The sequence below is a fragment of the Dromiciops gliroides genome, chromosome 6 (assembly GCF_019393635.1).
Source record: "Dromiciops gliroides isolate mDroGli1 chromosome 6, mDroGli1.pri, whole genome shotgun sequence".
Taxonomy (NCBI): Eukaryota; Metazoa; Chordata; class Mammalia; order Microbiotheria; family Microbiotheriidae; genus Dromiciops; species Dromiciops gliroides.
In genome coordinates this window covers 93,504,874-93,529,069 of record NC_057866.1, presented here as the reverse complement: position 1 = coordinate 93,529,069, position 24,196 = coordinate 93,504,874, and the positions used below count along the sequence as shown (strand labels likewise).

The window sequence follows — 24,196 nt, the reverse complement described above, 5'->3', positions numbered from 1 at the left end:
CCACTGTGCCACCTAGCTGCTCTATCTCATTTGATCCTCACAACAACCCTGACTGGGAGGTAGATGTTATTATTATCACCCCCATTTTGCTGATAAAGAAACTGATTTTCTTATCAGTAAGAGGCTATGTGACTGGCTCAGTGTTGCATAGTCAAGATTTGAATTCAAATCTCTCTGTTTCCATGTCTGACACTCTATGCACTGTGGCACGTTTGTGCCTCTTCTTCCAGACCAGATCAGTCCCAATATACCCAAAGTTGATTTGCCTTGAGTTCAAGCCACCAAAGATGGCAGTGGTATTGATGGAGGATACTGTGCGGGGTAGAATCCTGCTTGTGGAGTCAGAAAACCTGGATTAGCTACCCATTTCTCTATGTCTTTGCATCCCATTTCTCTACATGGGCAAAGTGGGTGAGATAACACTTTCCTCAAGGCAAGTGGGCATGATCTTTGCCACAGCAAGGATTTCTTTTCGAGTTGGTTCAGCATTGGGGAACATCAGAGAAATTCACCTCTGGAGATTAGTTCAGTGCCTTGCTCACAGGAGGTACTCAGCAATGACTCAGCAACAGGCACTGGACAAGGATGGCTGACATTTTCAGCCTCCTAACAGCCCTGAGAGTGGAGTTGTAATAGATTGTACTAGCCTTTCTATTTTACAGATGAGGAAATTGAGGCTCATCAAATGACTTACCCCATGTTTCATAGGTCAGAAGCATTAGAAGCATGGGTTGAATTGAAATATTTGATTGTGAGCTCCCTGAGAGGAGGGATTGGGTCATTTTTTTCTTTTTATTCCCAGTGGGGGTTTCAAATTAATTTGGGGGCTTAATGAATGTTTGCTGAATTGAATTGAATTGAAAAAAGATGTGATTATCTTCCCTAAGGTGTTTGCATACTTGATAGAGAGGCAGGACTAACTTCCATGAAATAATTAGCCAGTGACACCAGAGGGTATAAGATTGTGTGGTAGGAATGTTAGATTTTAGATGAATCCAGTTATTTGGGAACATTTGCCAATGAGGGGAAGAACAGCTACAGAGTGGGAGAGATGAGGAGTACTAGCAAATAAAGTTCATATTTATTGAATGAGTACTGTCTGCAAAGAAGACAATAACACACCTCCTCCCTTTCCCCCCACATCCTTCTCCCTCCCCCAATTTTCACTTAGACACCCTGGCTTCATTCCTCCATTATAGAATCATCTTTGGAAGGTTAGTACCTCGCTTTTCAGAATTGTCTGGCCCCTTCAGTCCATTAACAATCTCCCTCACCTAAAGGTGGGATGTTAGGTAAGTGGTAAGACTGTCCAGGAACATGATATTTCAGTGCAGGAAGTGATTTTAGAAACCCGAGTTTACTATATTTTATTTTTGTCACAAATTTTTGATTTCCTTCACTGAAGTCCTCTCCCAAAGGCTCATCGTGCTTTGGTGGTGACCGTGGATTCTCAAAGTCTATGTGAGCAGGACACAAGCCTTGGTAGGTTTTACCAAGTTGGAAAGGTTTCAGGTACAGGTCCATTGATGGACTGTGACTTTAATCTACAGGTCAGCCTAACTAAGAGGAGAGAAACTCATTACGGCAAGGCTAATGCAACAGGGATGATTGTTTGGGGGCCAATAGTATTTCATGAACCCATCCACTAAGGTGGTACAAGGGGCTGAGATCTCTGTTGGGGGGAAATTGTGGATTCTTGAAATGAAAACAAAGTATGTGTTGTTCACTTACTTATGCTATTTAATAAGGAACAAACAAAACTTCATTGGTGCTATATCACTGGCTGGACTTTCTTTGTCCATTCATTCATCCCATACACTTCCACCTTCTACAAGAAGCATTTTCTAGTCTCTTTTAATTCTAATTGATTTTTGACCTTCCTTTTCTTGATTATCTCTAGTTTATCCATATATGTATCAATATGCATTCACACACAGATATCTTCTTTGCACATGGTTGCTTGCATGTTGTCTCCTCTGTGAGACTATATGCTCTTTGAGAGCAGGGACTGTCTTTTGCTTTTCTTTGTAACCCAGTGCCTGGTGATAGTAGGTATTTAATAAATGCTAGTTGACTGACTGCTCCAGTCAGAGATGTGCTGGACCCAGCTTGAACTATGTCATGAGAGCCAGTTGTTAAATTTCCATTGTGAGCATTTACACCTTGGAAATCAGCAAACCATACAAATCAGGGCTTTATTTTGATGCTTTGTTGATGGTGGAGACAATAAAAAATCAACAAAGAAAATGATGAGGAAAATGTTAATAATGCAAATTAAACTTGAAAGTGTGTTGTATGAACATTTTTTTTGGAGAGTCATTTGTAAAACCCTTATCAGCATAGCCCTGGACCCAGTCCACTTTCCTTCAGAATTTATCTCTCACAACATTCCCCACCCTCTCCCCAAATATTCCCCTTCCTTGCCTTTACTTACCCTGTTCCCCATGTGTCTGATGGCCTCCTCCTCACTTTTGCCTGCCGGATTCCCACCTGTCCTTTATAAACAGTTTCACGTGCCCCTTCTTTGTCTCTTTTCCTAAGCCCAACAATTCTCATGCTGTGCTTAGCTCCCATTTTGTAATGCCCTTGTACTGTTTTTTTAATATCTCTCTGTGCTTTCCCCCCTTTGACCTTTGCTTATTCTCTTCCCTGGCTTTAGATGCCTGTCTATTCTCTTCCTCCTTCTCCCCCTCTCTGTCCCCCTCTCTGTCCTTAGAGGCGTAGCTCATGGGCCACTCTATGTCATCTCTTCTCCGGCTTCCTGTTGCTCTTTCTTTGTTCTCATGACACCAATCATGTGCTTGCCTCTGTAATAACTATTTGTGTCCATGTCTTATCCTCCTCAAAGAGGCCCAGTGCCATAGCTTATCTAAATTCTTTATCTTCCTCAGTTCCAATCCTAGGATTTTACTCAGTATCATAGTAGGCATTCCATAAGTAATGAATGCATGAATGTTGCTAGCTTTCTCTGCCACCATGATGGCTGTCATGCTTCTTTGTCTTTCATTCTTTCATTTTGATTCTGCCCCTTTTTTGTTTTTCTCATTGAGTCTCAACTTTTATTTGGGGTCTTGTTTATTATGAGGGAACCCACATTGAAATTGCTAAAGAAGAATGAGTTTATATCCCTGCTTTTTGCCTCTTTTTGTATCCCAAGTGCTTAGCACAGTGCCTGATGGATAGATGCTTAATAAATGTGTATTGGTTGATTTGGGGTCTTGTTATAAGGGGACCCAAAGTGAAATTGACAAAGTAGAATTAGGTTTTGAGCTCTTTGATGGCAGGGGCTCTCTTTTGTCCCTTTTTGTATCCTTCATGCTTAGCACAGTGCCTGGCACATAGTAGGTGCTTAAACATGTTTATTGATTGATTATTGACTGATGGATAGAATAAAGAGCAAAAAGCAGGTGGCCCTCAAGAAACTGCTTCATAGGTTTTAAATTATAAGCCCCAAATTGTTGGGATTAAAAGCTTGGGGGCTGGGTCTAACTGCTCAGATATCCTAGAACTTAAGGGGACATTAAAGTTCACTCAACCTAAGCTCCCATTTTACAAATGAGGAACTTGAGGCTCAGAGTGATGAAGGAACTTATCCACAGTCACATACCATGTTTAACTAGAACCTGGGTCTGCAAGAGTGAACAGAATGTGCTCTCGGGAAAAAGACTTTATTTTAGTCGCTTCTACTCCTTGTTGTTCAATGAAGAAATGACACTTTTCTATCCATGTTGCCATGACCAACTAAAGATTTACTTTCTAGTAGGACATCATCATGTCAGTGACAAAAGCGTTTTGGTTTTCAGTGTCACGGGAAGGTTTTTCCTTTCTCACCTGAGAACATCATTTGGATCAGCAGAAATGGGGAATGCCAAGGCTCCTAAAGAAAGCAGGCTCTGTGTAGAAGGAGAACATAAAAACCCAGCAGCTCTGTTGTGGGGCTCATTTTTGAAGCTGCTCTAATTTCTTTCAGTTCATTTGCATGACTCTCCCTCTTGAGGTTTATTTGGACTGGAGAAGTGATTAACTAAGTATAGAATCTGCCTTTGCTTCTCCTTCTTGGTGTGTGCTGGGGTTAGATTGGGTCATTTTATTCTTGGCTCGCAAATCACACTGATTTCCTCTGGTGCCGAGCAGTCCGCATTCTTCAGGACACTGCGTCTGTAGATTTTTTTTAAATCGCTTTGCCCAGTTGTCAAAACAAGAGCCTTGATTGATAATGTCCTCTTTTTCTTCTTTTCCAGGGGCTGGTGTCTTTTTCCTTTCTTGTGCTGAAGGGGAGCAGATCAGCTTTCTTTTCGACTGTATCGTCCGGGGCATCTCCCCCACAAAAGGCCCCTTTGGCCTGCGTCCCGTCCTCCCAGGTTAATATAAGAAGCATAGAGTGAGCCTTGGTGCTGGTGCTTGCTCGGGCTGGCACTCGTTGCTCCACTTGGAATGGCAGGTTGCAGACACCACACCCTGGGATGCGGGATGGTTTTCATTCTGAAATGTCACCGCAGTCCAGATTTATCAGTCCCAGGAATCTAGCTCTTCTCCCATGCTCACCCCTCAGCTCATTCAGGTTCCTGTTGCAACCGGGTCTGGTCTCTGTTTTGTTTGTCCTAATTGGACCACTAAATAACACCAGATTCTAAGTATCTAGTGCTTTGTGGTCACACAATGTTTTCACTTATATTGCCTCACTTGCTCCTTCCATTGTTGTCATCCCCATTTGGCAGAGAGGGAAACTGATGATCAGAGAGAAAAAAGGACTTGCTGGAAGTCACAAAGTAAATGGTTGAATTGGGTCTTGGAGTTACTTCATTCCTCTGGGTCTCGGTTTCCCCTGGAAAATTATTTCTAGCTCTATATCCTGTTTATATTCCCTGTGCTCTTGTGATTTAAATCTAAAAGGAACCTTAGGATTGGAGGATCTGAACTAGAAGGGGCCCTAGAGGTTGCCTAGTCCAAAGCTTTTTTTTTTTTTCTTTTTTTTTAAGTGAGGCAATTGGGGTTAAGTGACTTGCCCAGGGTCACACAGCTAGTAAGTGTTAAGTGTCTGAGGCTGGATTTGAACTCAGGTACTCCTGACTCCAGGGCCAGTGCTCTATCCACTGCGCCACCTAGCTGCCCCGTTAGTCCAAAGCTTCTTAAACTGTGGGTTACCACTCCCTATGGGGTCGCATAATTGAATGTGGTGGTTGTGAAAAATTTGGCAACAGTAAAAGGTCAAGAAGCTTTGTTATATACCTATATACCCAGGGTCATGTAAAAATTCTCAGGCAAAAAGGGGTTGTGAGCAGAAAACGTTTAAGAATCACTGTCCATAGCCCTCTTTTGGTATAGGTGAGGAAAGAGGTTCAGAAAGATGAATTGACTTGCCCAAGGTCATGGAGTAAGTTAAGGGAGACCTTTCACTAGGGTAGTCTGACTCGAGGTCCAATATTCTTTTTTTTTTTTCCCAATGCACTAGCCTATTTCCTTAAAAGCGTTCTATTTTGGGGCAACACAATCTTCTTGCTTATTCAAAAATAAAAACTGCCTAGACTTTGTTGCGGATGCAGCAGGAGAAATAGACATGAGTATATTTATGTTCCAAAGACTCATGCTGCCTTGTAGTTGATGGGATGAAGAAATGTCATATATTAGTGCTTCTGAGCAAGCCTAGCAAGGGGAGGAGGAGGCAGGCTGAAAGATGAGACTTTGGAACATTGGGGGAAAATCTGTGTACCTAGAACTTTTGAAATAATGCTTGATGGTGTTGTTTTTTTGATGGCTGTGCCAAATCATATGGTTTTCTATTAAGCTGAGGCAAAAAGCTGCTATTCCAAGGATTTGTATAGGTCTCTGACCAAAATTAACTGGGGTATTCTGGGAGCTGGTTGGATTTAGAGAGATAAGTCTCTCTGAACTCTTTAGTAGAGCACACTCGACAGGCCTTAGGTGTTACTCGTGGGCAGAGCATAGGCCTGGGAATGAGGAGAACTGGGTTTTTGTCCCAGCAACTAACTTATTGTGTGACCTCAAACAACTGGTTTTCATTCTTTGGGCCTTGGAGTTTCTTCCATTGTAAAGTGAGAGATGTCCTCTAAGATCCTTTGTTAATTGGTACATTAAACCTAATGTTCATCAGGCTTTTTGATTTCTAAGGAAAACTTTTAGAATTGGTCCCCTTTTGGAAAGCTGGCCATGAGTGAGCTTCAAGTATTGAAATGTGTAAAGAGCTCTGAGCCATCCTGAGTCCTGTCGAGGTTCTTTGAGACTATTCCACTAGTGGCCGTGGTCAGAATCTTAAAATGTTGATGAAAACTATACAGATGTGATGGGATTTTTTAGGGACCCACCACAGATATCTCCGAGTCATAGGACTATGAATATCAATAGTTGCATATTTATGCAATCACAGAATCTTGGAATGGAAAGGGAACTCAGAGGTCAGCTTGTCCAACCCTACCTGAACAAGAAGCCCCTTTATAACTTCCCCAACAAATGACCATCTAACAGAGCTACCCAAAGACTTAGAGTAGAATGATGTAGTCAAAGAAGGTACTGTGCCTAGGGTTGGAGAAACTGGGTTTGAATTCTGACCATACCATTTCTTACTTTTGTGTCTTTGGGTAAGTCACTCCTTTTGGCCTCAGTTTCTTTATATGTAAAAAGGACATTGGATCAGATAGCTTCAGAGGTCCCTTCTATCTCTAGATCTATGACCAGCTAAAATGATCTATCCTAATTCTGGACCATTCCAATGAAAAGGAAGTTTTTTTTTTAATTTCACTGAAATTTGCCTCTTTGTAATTTCTGCTTGTGGCTCTTAGTCTAAGCAGAACGAATCTTCTCTCTTCCACATGGTAATGTTTTAGATACTCAATGTCTCTTCCTAAGTTTTCTCTTCTCTAGGTTAAATATTCCTGGATCCTTTAACTGATACTTGCATGGCACAGTCTCCTTTGCATGTTCATGAAAATAATAGCAGTAACAACAGCAATGATGATGATAACATTTATATTGTGCTTTAAGGTTTGCAAAGCACTTATGACAACTTTGGAAGTTAGGTGCTATTATTATTCCCATTTTACATTTGGGCAAGCTGGGGCAGACAGAGATTTAGTGACTTGCCTAGGGTCCCAAAGCTAGTAAGTGTCTGAAGCTAGATTTGAACTAGTGCCTTCCTACAACATGACCACCAAATTTCATAGAGTACATCACATCATGCCTGACCTGGCCAGAGACACTTTACTTCTTCTGGAAATTTTGCCTGTATTAATATAACCTAAGATTTTATTTTCTTGTTTGGCTTCCATAGGTCATTGTTAATTCATTGAGCTTATTTACGGTCTACTAAAATTCCTTCCCTACCTTTGAAAGTAAATTATTAATATTATACAGATATCAATAAGAACAGTAGCTATGATTTATATAGCATATCCAATTTATAAAACCATTTTCTCACAAAGACCCTGTGAGGTAAGTAGTGTACATATTACTATCTCCACATGACATATTAGGACATTGAGGCTCACGGTTTAAGTGGCTTTTCCAGGATCATAGAGTTATTAATAAGTGCTATGCTAGCCTAGGACTTGAAATCAGGGCTTCTTATTCCAAATTCTGCTGCCTCTTGCTGTCTCAAGATACAGTGCCTGTCCTCAGGAACTTTGTGGTCTAGTAGTAATAATCAATTAGTGATAACCTACATTTCTATAGAACTTTGAGGTTTGAGGAAAGCTTCATGGATGTGATCTCATGTATGTCTTACTTAGCCTGCCATGAAGGTAGGTTCTATTATCATTCACATTTTAGGGATGACGAATCTAAGGGTCAGAGAGGTTAAATGACTTGGCCATTGGCACACAGAGTCAGGATCCCTCTTGCCTCCCAAGTAAAATGCTCTTTCCACTAGATTACAGTGCACAGTAGGAGACACACAGGGACACATAAAACTCAGAAACAGTATTGAATGAGATGATTACATTAGAGCTACAGACACCATGCTGGAAGCAAAGATTGAGAGGAGGCAGAGTTCATGTCCCTTTGGGAGAACTGCAGAAGGTATTTGAACTGGATTTGGTGGAGGCTTAAGAAATGGCATTTGTAAATACACGAGGTGGGTTCACATGTGGCCAAAATCTTTTGTTGGCTCAATGTGCATCAGTCTTGCTTGTACCTCAAGATGGGTATTTGAACTGTTTCTTGGCTCCATTCATCCAGATGGGTTGAGTCAAAGCAGTTGCCAGAAACAGCCCTGTGTGAGCACATTGTGTATGGGAAATTGTGTCCTTTGTACACAAAAGGGATGCTGTCCAGCCCCCATCACTAGGACATGTGCTGTGAATTGTCTCTCCAAGCCCCCCCCCCCCCAAGCCATATAGTGGCTGTGGGTGAGAGCTTAATTAGCCGACTCATAAGTAGTTTAATCTTTGACCTTGGCCTCATTGCATTAGCTTTGTGTTCTAAACCAGGGAGTTTATTGGCTACAGGATGTTGGGACTTTGGAAGCCTCTTTTCTTCTGCCATGTGGGACACGCTATTACAACAAGACTCTCTCTTTGATGTACTCTTTGTCATAGCTTCAGACAGAGTACCATACACATATGGACCACACACAGATACCCAGATGAACATAGAAATGCTGCGTGAGCTTCTGCCTGCTTTTCCCAGAGGGTCACTAGCCAAGATTGACCAAAACAGACCCAGAGGGAGATGGCGGGAGATCTCAGACTGCTATAGCTAATCCACTAGGAGCCAATTGGATCTTACCTGGCTATTCATTCCTGTACTTCACCAGACTTGGCAACACAAACCTCACACAACAGAGTGGGGACAGTTCTATATTAGCACTGAACAGAGCACAGAACCCAACCTAGGTGAAATAGGACTCTTGCCAGTCACCCCTGGTGGTCAGCTCTTAATCATAATAAGTGAACTTTTTGACACCACAGATACATTTTTTGAAGGTAACGGAAGCGAGGAATGAGAATACATAACTGGAAAAGGAGGGAATGGAGTTTTATGTTTTCTTGGAAGGCAATATTAACAATTCTGGCCTGGAAATAAGGAAAAAATGGGAATAAAAAATAAGGAAAAAATAGTAAAGTGAAAAGGTTAGATTAAATGATCTCTAAGGGCCCTTCTACTGCAGGCATTAAGAATAACAACTTATATTTCTAATGCACTTTTAAGTTTACAAAGAACTTCCCTTGCAGGCATCAGTATTGCAGTCCCTAGTTTACAGATGAGAACATTGAGACTCAGAGGAGGGTGATAACTTGCTACTAGGTTTTGGACCCCGGTCTCTTGATAACAGGTCCAGAACTTTTTCTGCCACATAGTACGGTTTCATCCTAGGGCTCACATCACAGAACCAGTATCCTCCCAGGTCTGGTAGTGTCCCACCCCTCCATCTACTTTGAGGTCCTCTGGTTTGGTTTTTCACTAGTGTGATGTGATGATTTTTATAAGGAAGGGTGCTGGCTCCCCCTGCTGCTGGTCTGAGAGTTTGTCACAATAGTGGCTCAATGCAGGAGACATTTTTCCAATGGCCTGCTACATTCAAGGCCGTGCTCTTGTGCCATTATCTGGCAAGTGAAGGTGAGAGAAAGGTCATTTTAAAAATAGGAGACAGAGACAAAAAAGGCCATGATATAATGCAAGCCCCCCCCCCCAAAAAAAACCCCAAAACCGAAACAACCAAAACAAAACCTTACCTTTTAACTGAGAGAGACCTGGGTTCAAGTCCTGACTGCTGATGATTTCCAGGGAAGTTATCTAAAGTTGCCAATGAGCAAAAGAATTTGCAATACTCGCATCACCTTCTTCACAGAGTCATTGTGAAGAAAGTACTGTATAAACCTTGAGCCAGGAAAATGGCAGTGATTTTGGAGACTTCACAACAAAAGCAGATTTTTAAAAAACTGGGTCTTTCAGTGTGCTTATGCCTCCTTGCCATTTTTTTCCTTGTCATTTTTAAGAAGCCTTTGGATAACTTGGATAGAAATCTTCACGAGGAGGCGTTTGTGTCCTTAGGGAGAGGGACCATAGTTCCTCTATCCTTTATTCTCGTCAGACTGAATCAGTTTTGAGTTCTGTGTCTTAGGAAGGCTATTAATCCCCTAAAGTGTATACAGGGGAGGACAACCAGCCTGGTGAAGGGACTAGAACCTATTTGGTCCAAGGAGATAATGAAGGAAATAGGGATGTTTTTAGCCAGTTGAAGAGAAGAAGACTTAGGAGGTAATATGATCACTGTCTTCAAATAGCTGCGGGCCTGACATGTGGGATTAGATTTGTTTTGCTTGGCCCTGAGGGACAGAATTAGGGGCATTGGGGCGGGAAAGTTACATGGAAGTAGATTTGGACTCAATTAGAATTGATAGTTAGAGCTACCTCAAGTGGAGGGGGCTCCCTAGTAAGCTCCTTATCACTTGGAGTTCTTCAAATGAGGCTTGGATGAGGGCTACTTGTCAGGGATTTTTTTTTTTTAGTGAGGACCCATTACTCCAGAAAACTTCTGAGCTCTCTTTTTGTGCTGAGATTCTGTGAGGCTGTGATTCTCTGTAGTTACCAGGAGAATGAACTTCACTGGGGAGCATTGAGTACCCCATTCCTGGAGGCTCTCATTTGTAGCTGGATGACCCCTCAAGGATTTCTAGAGCAGGTACACATCAGACTGGATGAATGCTGGAGATCTTACCAATTCGAATGTTTTTCTGATTTTGTTTGGAGGGATAGGGCATGAATGTAAGAAAAGTTCAATAGTTAATTTTTAAAAGTTAGTTAAATGAGCCTGGGGAAAGTTAAACAGTTAAAAATTTCAGATGTCATATAGTTATAAAGTAATTTAACTTTATACATTAATTTAAATAACTTTCCTTGACAGCAGCAAAAGAGCTGTTACAAGGCAGTATCTGATGATGATTAATTACCAGCTGACTGGGATATCCCGAAAGCTCTGTAGGTCTTGAGAGGAGGGAGGTCTGTGAAGCTGGAGATGAGAAACTAGGCAGATGCTGCCCGGTGAGGGGCCTGGAAGGGGCAAAACCCCTTTACAGGCAAAGGCTCACTGGGTTTAAGTAAGGTCACTGGGCCTGAGGAGTCTTTGTTTTGATTTTACCCAAAGGCATTTCTTTTGATGAAGAAAAGGCTTGCTTTGTTTAAGGGGTTTGGGCAAGGACAGAATTTCCATCCCTCTGCCAGAAGAGTATTTGGGAAATGTGACCCAGATTGTCATATGGTGTTTAATCTTCTCTCTTGATTTCCCAGAGGTCAGAATTCTGCCCTCCCTCCCCCAACATACAGTAACCTAAGAGCCAAGCACAAAGGTTGAGGTGCCGTTGAGGCCACAATAAATGTCAAATGTCAGGACTTATCTAGTGGGTTGACTAGAACCCCTTCAGGGAATTGTCTCCCACACCTTTGCTAATGAGAGTTCTCCTGGGTAAATACTCACCTCAAGTCTGGTCCTGTGATGTCACATACAGGCTACCATGCTTATATACAGCATCTGAGTGACTCTCAAAAACCATGTTCCATTGGATTTATTTCTACCTATTTTACCAGAGGCTCCCCAAATCTGTTATCTCTATATTTCAGCTCCTTATTTCCTTCAGGACTTTCAGATTTTTATCATCTGTCTGCTGTCTTCAGACTGTCTTCAGGTTCTAAAATTGGGATTCCTCTGGCGAGTTGCAGGATTCAGATGAGACAGTAGAGATGTGGTTGAGATAACATGGGTTCTAGCTCTGGCTCTGGCATTTACTTGTCATATGGTTCTGGGGAAGTGATTTAACTTCAATTTTCTTACATATAAAATGGGCATGATTCTTGTATTACCTACTTTTTAGAGTTGTAGTAAGGAAAGTGCTTTGTAGTCCTTTAAATACCATATCAATAGAAATTGTTGTAATTATTACCAAACAATGGAGTTTGGGTGATGGGATGCTCAGGCTGCATAGTGGTTTAGCTGTCAAACTCTATTCCGAGGGTCAGTGTGGTATGGTGGAAAGAAAACTCTATTAAGAGCCAAATGACATGAGTGTGAATCTCAGTTTTGTTACTATGTCATCCATGTAAGGTAAACCTTTAAATTTTATCATACTGGGATTCTATTACTCAAGTAGGTACATATAGTCCCAATTCAGAGGAGGCAGCTGGGATCTCAGAGAGGTTGCTAGCACAGGTGAAGCTACTTTTTGGCAGGTTAGCTGCTATATAGAAGCTCCTGCTGTAGTTATAATGGACAAATAAAGGTTTAATAATAACCATTGCTAGCATTTATGTAGTGCTTTAAAGTTTGCAGAGCTGCAAATATTATTTCATTATGTCCTTATAATTCCCCTGGGAAGTATTGTTGTTGAGTCATTTCAGTTGTGTCTGACTCTTCATGACTCCGTTTGGGGTTTTCTTGGCAAAGATACTGCAGTGGTTCGCCATTTCCTTCTCCAGTTCATTTTGCAGATGAGAAAACTGAGGCAAACAGGGTTAAGTGACTTGCCCAGGGTTGCACAGCTAAGTAAGTGTCTGAGGCCAGATTTGAACTTAGGTTCCTGACTCTAGGCCCAGGACTTTATTCATTTTGCCACCTAGCTGCCCCTGGGAAATAGGTGCTTTTATCATCCCCATTTTGCATATGAAGAAACTGAGGTAGAGAGCAGGTACAACTTACTCTAGGTCACACAGCTAGTAAGTATCTTAAGCTGGATTTGAAATCAGAGCTTCTTGACTTTTAGGTACAGAAATCCATTCACTGTGTTAACATAGCTACTTCTCTCTTATGCATCATTCTTCATCCTATTTACATACATGCATGGACAGTGCATGGGACATCACACCTTCAGCCCAAGGAAGAGTTCTGTCAGGTTCTGTAAGATATTGAGTCAGATAGCTCACACGATTAGTGCCAATAAATTCAATGACTATTAAGCACCCATTCTGGCAAGCCAGAGATGGGGATACAAAGAAATAGGAAGTTCTCTTCCTCAAGGGACTTATAATCTAACAGGGGATCATTGACTTACACCTTATGAGTCATCTAGTCTAGTCCCCTTACTTTAAGGATGAAGAAGCAGAAATCCAGGGTGCTTATAGACTTACCCACAATTTCACAGGTGGCAGATGGCAAGGTGGAGATCCAACTCAGGTCCTCCCACTCTGAATCTAGCTCTTTTCCTACTGGACCATGCTAGGCCTCTAGTATATATGCAATTAAATGCACAAATGCAAAGAATATGTGCCATGGTGATGGTGATATTCAAAGTGGTATAAGATTTAAGGAGGAAAAGATGACTTTTACCTGCACTGGGGTCTGAAGGAAGGGAAGAATTTCAGTAGGCAGAGATAAAGAGTGGGCATGTTTTCACCTTGCAATGAATACATATAGTGATGAGAGAGAGCAGGCAGGATACAAGCAGAGGTGGGTTCCTAGTCTAATTTGGCTGGAATCTAGAGAACTCAGAAGACCTGATAAAGGACTCGGAGTGGGGTGGGGTGGGGACAGTGGGGGGGGGGGAAGGGGAGGGTTGAAGCTAGATTGTAGAAGGCCTTAAAGGATGAGCCAGAGTTTGTATTTTCTTTAGCTCTATCTAGGATTCTTTCCTTCCTTTCCCCTCATCTGTAGGAAATTAACTTTCACAGTGCATCATGGAATTCATCTTGCCCTCTTCTAATCCCTGAGGAGTTTGCCTGGATTGACTACCCAGAAGGAGCCAGCAAAAGAAAGACAAGACAGCCACCTAACTAACCCATAATGACATCCTTAAAATAGGGTTGAGGTGTAGGAGAAATAGACTGGGGGAGGGGGAAGGGGAGAGATGGTCTGGGGAGAGGTTATTCACATGAAGGAAACAAGAAAAAAGCTTATGGAGGGGAGGGGAAGAGGGGGAAGGAATTGGGGAGTGATTGAACCTTAATATCATCAGAATTGACTCAAAGAAGGACTAACATACATACTCAAGTGGGTATAGTAATATATTTTGCCCTGAGGGAGGGGAGGGAGATAAGGGGAGGGAGGGGAAGGAGGGAAGGGCAGATTCTGGGAGAGAGTAGTAAAAAGCAAAATACTTTCAAGGAAGGTGAAGACGTTCTGCATAACGGCACAAGTATGAAATATTGAATTGCTTGATTTCATAGGGAGGGTTGAGGAGAGAGGGAGGAAGAAAATTTGGAACATAGAATTAGCTCAAAGACCTTAAACTCATCAGAGTTGGCTCATGGAAGGAATAACATTCACACCCAGTTGGGAGGAGTAATCTATTTAACCTTACAGGAAAGTATGAGGGGAAGAGGATAAGGAAGGAAGGGTGGAAAAAAAGGGAGTGTAGAGTAGGGGAGGGGACAGTCAGAAGTAAAATACTTTTGAGGAGGAATAGTTTAAAAGAAGATGGAAAATAGAGTAAATATCATGGGAAGGGAATAGGATGGAGGGAAATAGTTATGATGACTTTGCTGGGCTAATACGAAGAAAATTCTTTGTCAAGTTTAAGGTACATTATTTAGGGTATGATGAACAGGATACTATTAGAAAAACCTGGAAAGACCTACATGAACTGAAGCAGAGTGAAATGCACTGTATACAAAATAACAGCAATAGTGTAAAATGATCTGCTGGGAAGCATGTGGTTATTTTCAGCAAGGCAATGGTCCAATATAACCCTGAAGGACTATGAAAATGGCAACCCATCTACAGAGAAAGAAGTGATAGTATCTGAAATAGTTGGAAAAAAAAAAAGAAAGACAAGACAGGGAGATATTTTAAAACTTCAAAAGACAAGAATCTCTAAGCCTTTAAGTGAAATTATGCTTCTGATTTCAAACCCACAGTCAGAGAACTTCAAGTATAATAGTGCTTCCTATCCTAGTTTCAACACTTATTATTAGCTGTGTGACCAGTTCACTTTGCTTCTCCGAGATGCTTTTTCTTTAAAATTGTTATTTTTGCACTAACCACCACAAAGGGTTGTTGTAAAAAAAAGTTGTTTGTAAACTTGAGGCAGGATACAAATATGAACCGTGGTTATTAGCATATAGCATTTTACAGTTACAAAGTATTTCTTCTACTTTCCCATTTGAACCACACTACAGTTATTTGATGGGGCCACTAGGTGGCGCCATGATGGATAGAATGCCAGATCTGGAGTCAGGAAGATGCATTTTCCTGAGTTCCTTGGGTAAGTCACTTAACCCTGTCTGTCTCAGTTTCTTCATCTATAAAATGAGCTGGAGAAGGAAATGGCAAACCACTCTAGTATCTTTGCCAAGAAAACCCCTTTTGTGGTCATGAGTTGGACATGACTGAAAAATGACTGAACAACAAAAAGTATTTGAGAAGTTGGTGTTATTAACCCTCTTTTATAGACAAGGAGACAGAGTCTGGGAGAGAGTGAGTGACCGACGTGTGTATAGTCACACAGCTTATAATGGGCAGAGCTAGGATTCAGACCCAGTTCTCCTGATTAGAAGCCCCTCACTTTTCTTAAACAACTAATTGGTCAAGGAAAATGATTACTTTATGAGAAACATAATAGCAAAGATCTTGAGGAAGGAACAGTTTTCAGATGCCTGGGATTCTACATACTTAAACTTTCATCAACATGCTTTCAGATTCTATGCAGAGTGTTAAAATTTCATATTCTGCTCCTGGGGACTAAACTAGGAACAATGGGTGGGGTTACATATTGTTAGAGTTTGGCTCAGTGAGAGGAAAACTCCCAAAAAATGTGATGTTTAAAAATGGGACTGGGAAGCTTTGAAAGGTAATGGGCTTGGGGGCAGCTAGGTGGCATAGTGGATAAAGCACCGGCCCTGGACTCAGGAGGACCTGAGTTCAAATCTGGCCTCAGACACTTGACACTTACTAGCTGTGTGACCCTGGGCAAGTCACTTAATCCTCATTGCCTCGCCCCCCCTCCCAAAAAAAAAGAAAGAAAGAAAAGAAAAAGAAAAAGAAAAAGAATAAGGTAATAGGAATCTTATTGCCACCAGTGGCTAGAGATCAGCAGGAGGCTGAACTGACCACTGGTTAGAGTTACTGTAGACATAAATCCTTTAGCAAGAGTTTGGACCAGTTACCTAATGAAGGCCTATGGAATTCTAGGATTCTCAGCTTGTTTATTCTATGGAGAAAGTCAATGGTGCCTTGGTAATGCCTCTTTGTACAGAATGAGGATAAATTGGCTGTGTTTCTGAGAGAACTAGGCTCTCCCCCTGCACTGATCCATTCCTTGTATAATTGGGGGGGGGGGCTTACACTTAAAAGGAAGGCTAGCCATTGGTATAACAGCTGCTAAGGATGCCAGGCATTTTTAAACTGTTGACAGTAATCTTGTTGAAATACCCTCCAGATTGCCGCCAACATCTGGTTGGGGTGTGATGTTAATCTGAAGCTTTGAAGTATTTATAATCCACAAAGTCTACAGTGATTGACCAACATTTACTTGCTGTCCTGGGAGAAACATTTTTTATGTGTTCTAGAAAGAAGCCCTGCAGGACTTTAAAGGTGGGGCAGGATCTTAGGGTAGGAAGGAAACTTAGAGACAGAAGAGCTGGATTCCATTGCTAGTTTTGCTGAAGTTTAGCTATTTGATCTTGGCAAGGAAAATCGCCTCTCATCTGGAAAGAAAATGGAACTGAAGCTTCCTGTTATACCTACCCCATAATACCAGGTTTCCTTCCTATACTGCTTTCAGGTTTGTCAAGCCCTTTCCTCACAGTATAAGTATTATTATCCCCATTTGGCAGATAAGGAGACTGATTTTTTTTTTGGGGGGCAGGGTTAAGTGACTTGCCCAGGGTCACACAGCTAGTAAGTGTCAAGTGTCTGAGGCTGGATTTGAACTCAGGTCCTCCTGAATCCAGGGCCAGTGCTTTATCCACTGCGCCACCTAGCTGCCCCGAGACTGATTTTCAGAGAAGTTAAGTGATCTATAGTAATGCAGCTAGCAAGTATCCAAAGTAGAATGTGAACCTATCTTGGAGAGGCAGCTTGGTATAATGGTGAGAGAAGGCTGGATGAGGACTCACATGATCTGGATTCAAATCTTATTTCTGTTATTTACTCTGTGTGTGTGTGTGTGTGTGTGTGTGTGTGTGTGAGAGAGAGATAGAGAAAGCGAGAGCGAGCGAGCGAGCGAGCGAGTCTGATTGAGCAGATCACTTAATTTCCCTGTCCTTCAGCTTTCTTACTATAAAATGAAAGGATCGAAGTAGATGGCCTCTGAGGTCCCTTCCAGACATAGAGCTACGCTCACTCCTATGATTAGATAATCTCTAAGGTTCCTTACTGTGGCTAGGTGGTGCAGTGGATAAAGCACTGGCATCTCCCTGAGTTCAAATTCAGCCTCAGACACTTATTAGCTGTTTGACCCTGGGCAAGTCATTTAACCTGTTTGCCACAGTGCCTCATCTGTAAAAGAAGCTGGAGAAGGAAATGGCAAACCACTCCAATATCTCTGCCAAGAAACCCCCAAATGGGGTCATGGACAGTTGGATGACTGAAATGACTGAACAACAAGGTTCCTTACAGTGCGAAAATGCTGTGATTCTTTTGGTAACTAGGTTGCTCTAGTAGGTTCTGGGAAGTTATTTCCTTGGAATCCTTTTCACTATGAAGTCAGAGGTTAAAGAGACCAAGGTGATGGTGAAAGATAGAACTAGCCTCAGCTTCATGACTCTTTAAAAAAATAAACCAAACCATCAGCTTGGAGCCAATGTGGCCTTAGGGGGCACCATGGTATAGAGGAAAGAGCTTTAGATTTGGAATCAGGAGACTTGGGCTTTGAATACCAGCTGTTGTTGGGAAAGCAATAAGCAAACCTGAAGGTGGTGTGTAAATTAGTTATTATTATGATAATTATTGTTGTTGTTATTGGGGTGTACACTGTGATCTAGAAACTTAGCCGCTTGTCAATCTAGTGCTTGAGAAAGCCCAATCAATTGTGAACAATTGTATCTCCTGATTTCAATTATCTTGTAGAGCAGAGGTGTCAGACTCCCTGCCAACCAGGAAAACTCAGAACCAGATTAAAATGTAACTGGAAAAATGTTTAACAAAACAAGAAAGTGATATACTATAGACAATGTTCTTTTGTGATTTTTTCAGACTCTCTCTGCTGTTTGCATTGAGTTTGACACTGCTGTTGTTGAGACCAGGGATTATGGGACTGGGCATTAGGGATCCAAGAATTTGGCTGTTATTTAGCCTCTCTTACTCTCCAAAGCAGTTTGTTGGATTAGATACTGTCCTTCCCCATTCTGAATTCTATCCCCAAAGCAAGTCTCATTCTAAACTGCATCATACTTAATTGTACAGTATCAATACCCCCTTTAGACTATAAATTCTCTGAGGACCATTTTTCATCTCTGTAACCTTTATGCTTACCATACCACCCTGACGTACATATGATAATTAATAAATCTTTTAAAAAATTGATTGAAATTAAAATTCATTTTAAGGGCAGCTAGGTGGTGCATTGGATGAAGTGCAGGGCCTGGAGTCAGGAAGACTCATCTTTCTGAGTTTAAATCTGTCCTCAGGCACTTGCAAGCTGTGTGGCCCTGGGCAAGTCATTTAATACTGTTTGCCTCAGTTTCCTCATCTGTAAAATGAGGTGGAGAAGGAAATGGCAAACTATTCTAGTATCTTTGCCAAGAAAACCCCATATGGGCTCACAAAGAGTCAGACATGATCAAATGATTTTTTATCTTAATCATTATTCTCTGGAACTAATTTTAACCATTAGTAGAGACCTGTGGAAATCTGAGAAGTCCTCATACTCTTAGACCCACTTAGTTTCTTTTCAGCCAACATCCAGTTGGTAACTTTTCTCTCTTCTTATCCATATTCCCTTCATCTATGTCAGCAGAGTGAAGTGGAAGGTGTCATAATTATCTAGTCCCTTAGAAGCTTTCCTCAAAGTTAGATCTGGTCACTGAGACAAAGTGAAAACCCAGTTTTCGAGGGCACAGTGAGGGGTGTGACCCAAATGGTCCAGATAGAAACCCACCACTGAAATCAGCCTAAATAAAACTGAATAAACTGAGCACTTCATCATATTCTAGAGAATGTGCCCCTCACAAGATTCAAATTTTCACATAACTATGCCAGAGTACATATAACACTAGAGTGATAAATACTGAGGGCATTTTATGTCAGGGAGTGGGGAGGAGAAATGTGTTATTTTGTTGTTGTTAATCATTATATCCTGCCCCCCCTTTGTGCTTTAGATCCAAATACAAACCCATCATCCATGGAAGAGAGAGTGGCCCATGAAGCTCTACAGTTAGAGAAGAGGCTCAGCCTTCTTTCACATTCGGGTCGTCCTGGAAGTGGAGGTGAGAAGCTACTGAAGTCCACTGGCAACTTTCACCCTCCCCACCTCAAGGATGGTGTGAGGTTGCGGGGGTGGTGCAGAGGAAACACATCTTCCTTCTCTAGGGGGTAGTTTCTTCATGTTAGCAGGAACTAGTGAGGGGTTTTCTCAAAACTTCCTAAAGCAACATCCCTGTGGTAGAGGCTAGATTAGTGCTATGTGTTATAGAATTCCCCTGGTGTTTTAGGGTGCTATTCATGTCCTTCTTCCTCTGTTACCTGTTTATACCCATGGTTCAAAATGCTAGAAGGATTTAAAAATAGTAGCTACTTACAGTTCTATACCTTGAGGTTTTTAATGGGTTTTCCACATCATAGCCCTGTGAGGTAAGGAGAGCAAGGATTATTATTTCTGATTTATAAATTAAATTCAGAGAAGTGGACTTGTCCAACACTTGTCTGGTTTAGGGTGTCCCAGCAAGTGAAAGTTGGAGCCAGTGAATGAAACCTAGGTTTCATCTTAATCCAAACTTTGTCTTTCTCTCCTATATCATGCTGCCTATTTGGAGCTTCTTTTTTTTCCCCGTGGGGCAATGAGGGTTAAGTGACTTGCCCAGGGTCATACAGCTAGTATGTGCCAAGTGTCTAAGGCCAGATTGGAACTCAGGTCCTCCTGAATCCAGGGCCCGTGCTTTATCCACTGTGCCACCTAGCTGCCCCCTGTTTGGAGTTTCTTAGTCATACTGGATATCATCAGTGGGTCAGGTCTTCCAAACCAGATTATTATGAATTTTTCTTTAAACTCTTTTCAATTATGAAGAATTTATTTTTTCCCTCTCTCCCCACTTCCATTCCTTGGAGAGGTAGGGGGAGTGGAAAGAGAACCAAAATCTTTGTAATAGATTTGCATAGTCAAGCAAAACAAATTTCCAGATTGGCCAAGACCAAATCTGTATGTATCATTCAGCATGGTTATCCATCTCTCCTGGACTGACTTCCTCTATAGAATTATTGTCTATTAGATCATATTTAATCTTTCTCTGAACCGTTGAAATATGCTTCCCCCCCCAATCTGGGGCCCACATAATATTTTCCCCCAGCTTTACTCTTTTCTATCACAAATGCTAAATGGAATAATTACTTTTTCCCAAGATTCCCATTATTTCCACCTTAGCACTCAGTTCTTCCTCATTTGTGACATATATATTTCAAAATGGAAGTTTACCTATTGGTTCTGCAACCTTTTGAAGGGTGTTTCACTATGTGTAGAGCATTGTGCTAGCCCTAGAGGGAAAGATTAGAGAAGTGAAAGAAGAGAAGAGTAAGATACATTCTCTGTAGGACACAAGGGATTTTCATTCTTCCAGGGTACCAGATTTATACATAAGACAATGCAGTTCGATTCAGCAAAGATTCATAACATGTCCATGTGAAGAACTCTGAGCTAGATCTATATGAGTTGAAAAGTGTAGATAAGACACAATCTTTGCTCTCATGGAGTTTAGAAATAGTAATGAGGATTGGATACATTCACAGATAGTGAGAATAAATCATGTTGTAATGGAAAGAGTCGGGAGATCTGATTGGAACCCTGACTCTGCCACTTACTAGCAGGCTGTTTGACATTGACCATGTCACTTCTCCTGTCTGCACCTCAGTTTCCCAATCTATAAAATGGAGTAATACTACTTGTCCTACTGACCTCAAAGGGTTATTATGAAAATCAAAAAGATAATATACATGACAGTGCTTTGTGACAGTGAAGCTTATGTAAATGTAAGCTGTTAATTTTATCACATGAAATAGAGAACAAAACAGTATTAATTGAATACTAAATTGTGTGTTTTAGGTCCTACATATTATAAGAGTCCATAGAAGAAGCAATGTGGCTTAGTGAAAAGAGACTTATATATTCTTGGTACACACCTTGCCAAATGTGTAGTTGTCTAAGAATCTGAGTTTGAAAACCATCTGGTATTTTAGGACCTTGGGCAAGCTATCTCATTTCTCTGGTCCTCAGTTTCCTCATCCATAAAATGAGGGGGTTGAACCCTTCAAGCTCTAGCATCATGGGGTAGAGATTGGTGTTAAAGAGATTTTTTTTTATGGTATTTGGGAATCACTGGAGGCAACGAGGAAGGCAGGCTGCCCATTGAGGGCATGTGCTAAGTAGTGGGTAGTGGGAAATGATGTTGGATAAAAAGAATGAAACTAGATCATGCAGGTCTCAAATACCACATTGAGGAGTTTGCATTTACTCTGTAACCAGTAAATGTAATGCAAAGAATCCTGGACTTGGGGTCAGAAAACCCAGGTGCCAGTCCCAATGCCAAGCTCTCCTAGTCTTGGTTTCCTCCTCTCCAGAACAGAGATAATAATCTCTGTCCTACTTATCTCACAGGGCTGTTGTGATGTATAGAGTGTGAGCTGTAATCAGTTTTATTGTATTATTCTGAGGAAGAGTAACATGAAGGTGACTCTGGAGGCCTCTTTAGGCTGGATTGGAAACAGAGATACCTATGGCTGTCCAAGTGATTGAGGCCAGAACTGATAAGTAACAGTATAGTTGCGAAATGGGTTTTGTGAATTTTGTTTTGTTCTGTTCTATACCATGACCCCTTGTTCCCTCCAGTATCTCATCTTCCATTGCTAGTTTAAGAAAGGTAGAGAATGATGGAGAATCCCAAGACATGTGCCCTCTTTCTAGATTTTCCTTTTTTTAAAAAATAGAATTTTATTTTCCAAAATATACATAAAAGCAAATTTTAACATCAATTTTTTAAAGCTTTGTGTTCCAACTTCTCTTCCTCCATCCATTCCCACCCCCCAAGAACTCAAGCAATTCATGTAATGAATGTCATGGAAAACATTCCCATATTAGCTAGGTTGTGAGAGAAAACAGTAAAAAAAAAAACCCCAAAACTTCAGATTAAGAAATTGTCAAAGAGGAAAAAAAATTAAAAAATGTGTTTCCATCTGTTTTCAGATACTATTAGTTCTTTCTCTGTAGATGGGTTGCAATTTTCATAAGTCCTTCAGGGTTATATCAGATCATTGCCTTGCTGAAGATTCTCCTTATTAATTTGTGATGTGTTTGGCAAATTACATTTGGGCTCAGTCAGCAAATAATAATATAAGAGTAAATCTAAGAATAATAGCTGGGACCAGTTAGGTTGTATACAGTAGATGGAACATTGGACTCAAGAAGACCTGAATTCAAATATGGCTTTAGACATTTACTACCTGTGTGACCCTGGACAAGTCACTTTACCTCTGTCTATCTCTGTTTCCTCAATTGTAAAATGGGAATAATAGTAGTACCTACCTCCCAGGATCAAATGATGGAGCATCTGCAAAGCACTTTGCAAACCTTAAAGAGCTATACCGAATTGTAAGTATATGAGGTAAGATTTGAACTCAGATTCAAATGCAGACTACAGATCCAGCACTCACTCTATCCACCATCCATTGGAATATTTGAGAGAATCTCAGAAGTGAGATGGCCTTCAGAGGATAAAATATAACTCCCATCCCTTTATTTTCATTTTGTTCTCTGGGGCTAGGTAGACTAAATATAATTTTTCTGTGTGTTGCCCCTTCACAGTGATACTGATTCAGGTTTTGTGGACATGGCAGTGTCCATTGTGATAGAGATAAGTGCCCCACTGTACTCTGCCCTGGTCAGACAGCACATGTGTGGGGCTGTTCTCAGTTCTGGCCACTGTCCTTTAGAAACTAGACTGACAGAGCAAATCAGGTCCAGAGGAGGGGGAACACAATAGTGAGGAGGCTGATGACCGTGCTGTATAAGGATCAGTTGAAAAAACTAAGTATTCATATTTCTATTAACTGTTTATTAAGATTCATATTAACTAAATATTTTCATTTATATGTTTAACGTATTGATTGCTACATTCTACTTAGAAAATATGTGATAAATATTTATAATAGAAATTTTTGTAAATAGAAATATTTTGTATTTATATATTTAAATATAAGATAAAATATATTTTATGTACTAATCAATCAATCAACCAATCAATCAATTAATTATTTAATATGTTTGCAGCTAGGTTGCACAGTAGGTAGCATGCCAATCTTGGAGTCAGGAGGACCCGAGTTCAGATCTGCCCTTGGACACTTACTAGCTATGTGACCCAGGGCAAGTTACTTCCCTCTGTTTGCCTCAGTTCCTCATGTGTAAAATGAGCTGGAGAAGGAAATGGCAAAGCACTCCAGTATCTTTGCCAAGAAAACCTCAAAAGGAGTCACAAAGAGTTGGACACAACTTAAACGACTCAACAACAACATATATGTGTGTGTGTGTGTATAATTATATATTTATAACGTTAACTAAATATTTTGATTTATTAATATTTACTAAATGTTTTAATATATTTTGGAGAAGAAAGACATGATACCTATCTTCAAGTATTTCTAGAACTGTCAGTTGGAAGAGATTAGACTTATTTTTATTCTTGGTCCTCGAAGTCAGAACAAGGATAAAATAGAAAGAAATTGGAGAGAAGCAGATTCACACTCAATGAAAGGGAAAACTTCCTAATAATTGGGGGCTATCCAAAGGTGGAATGGACTGTGTCAAGAGGCTTGTCCTTCTGGGGAGTTCTTCCATTAGAGTCTGGATGACTCCTCTGAGATGAGAGGAGATTCTCATTCAGCTGTGCTGAACTCAGTGATCTTCAGTATCCATCCCAATGGAGATTCTTCAGTCTTGTGAAACTCCCTCTCCCTGTCAGACTTCTCATCTTTAGGCCAAAGATTCCCCAGTCTCTTCTCACCTTCAGCTATTTGAAAACACTTACACTAAGGTGATAGAGGCAGGACGTGTGAGAGTAGTTGGAGCCAGGCTACAAAGATAGGAATACTTGGGTTCAGGTCCCTCTTTTAACACAT

General features: G+C 41.0%; 1 protein-coding gene across 1 annotated transcript in view; it reads left to right on the top strand.

Annotated features, from left to right (window-relative positions):
* Positions 1-24,196, top strand: part of DOK7 (docking protein 7) — a 123,026-nt gene that overhangs the window by 48,989 nt on the left and 49,841 nt on the right. The window contains exons 5-6 of the mRNA XM_043969696.1: positions 4,242-4,361; positions 19,198-19,305. Coding sequence (XP_043825631.1) covers positions 4,242-4,361; positions 19,198-19,305 — 228 coding nt within the window. The remainder of the gene's footprint in view (positions 1-4,241; positions 4,362-19,197; positions 19,306-24,196) is intronic.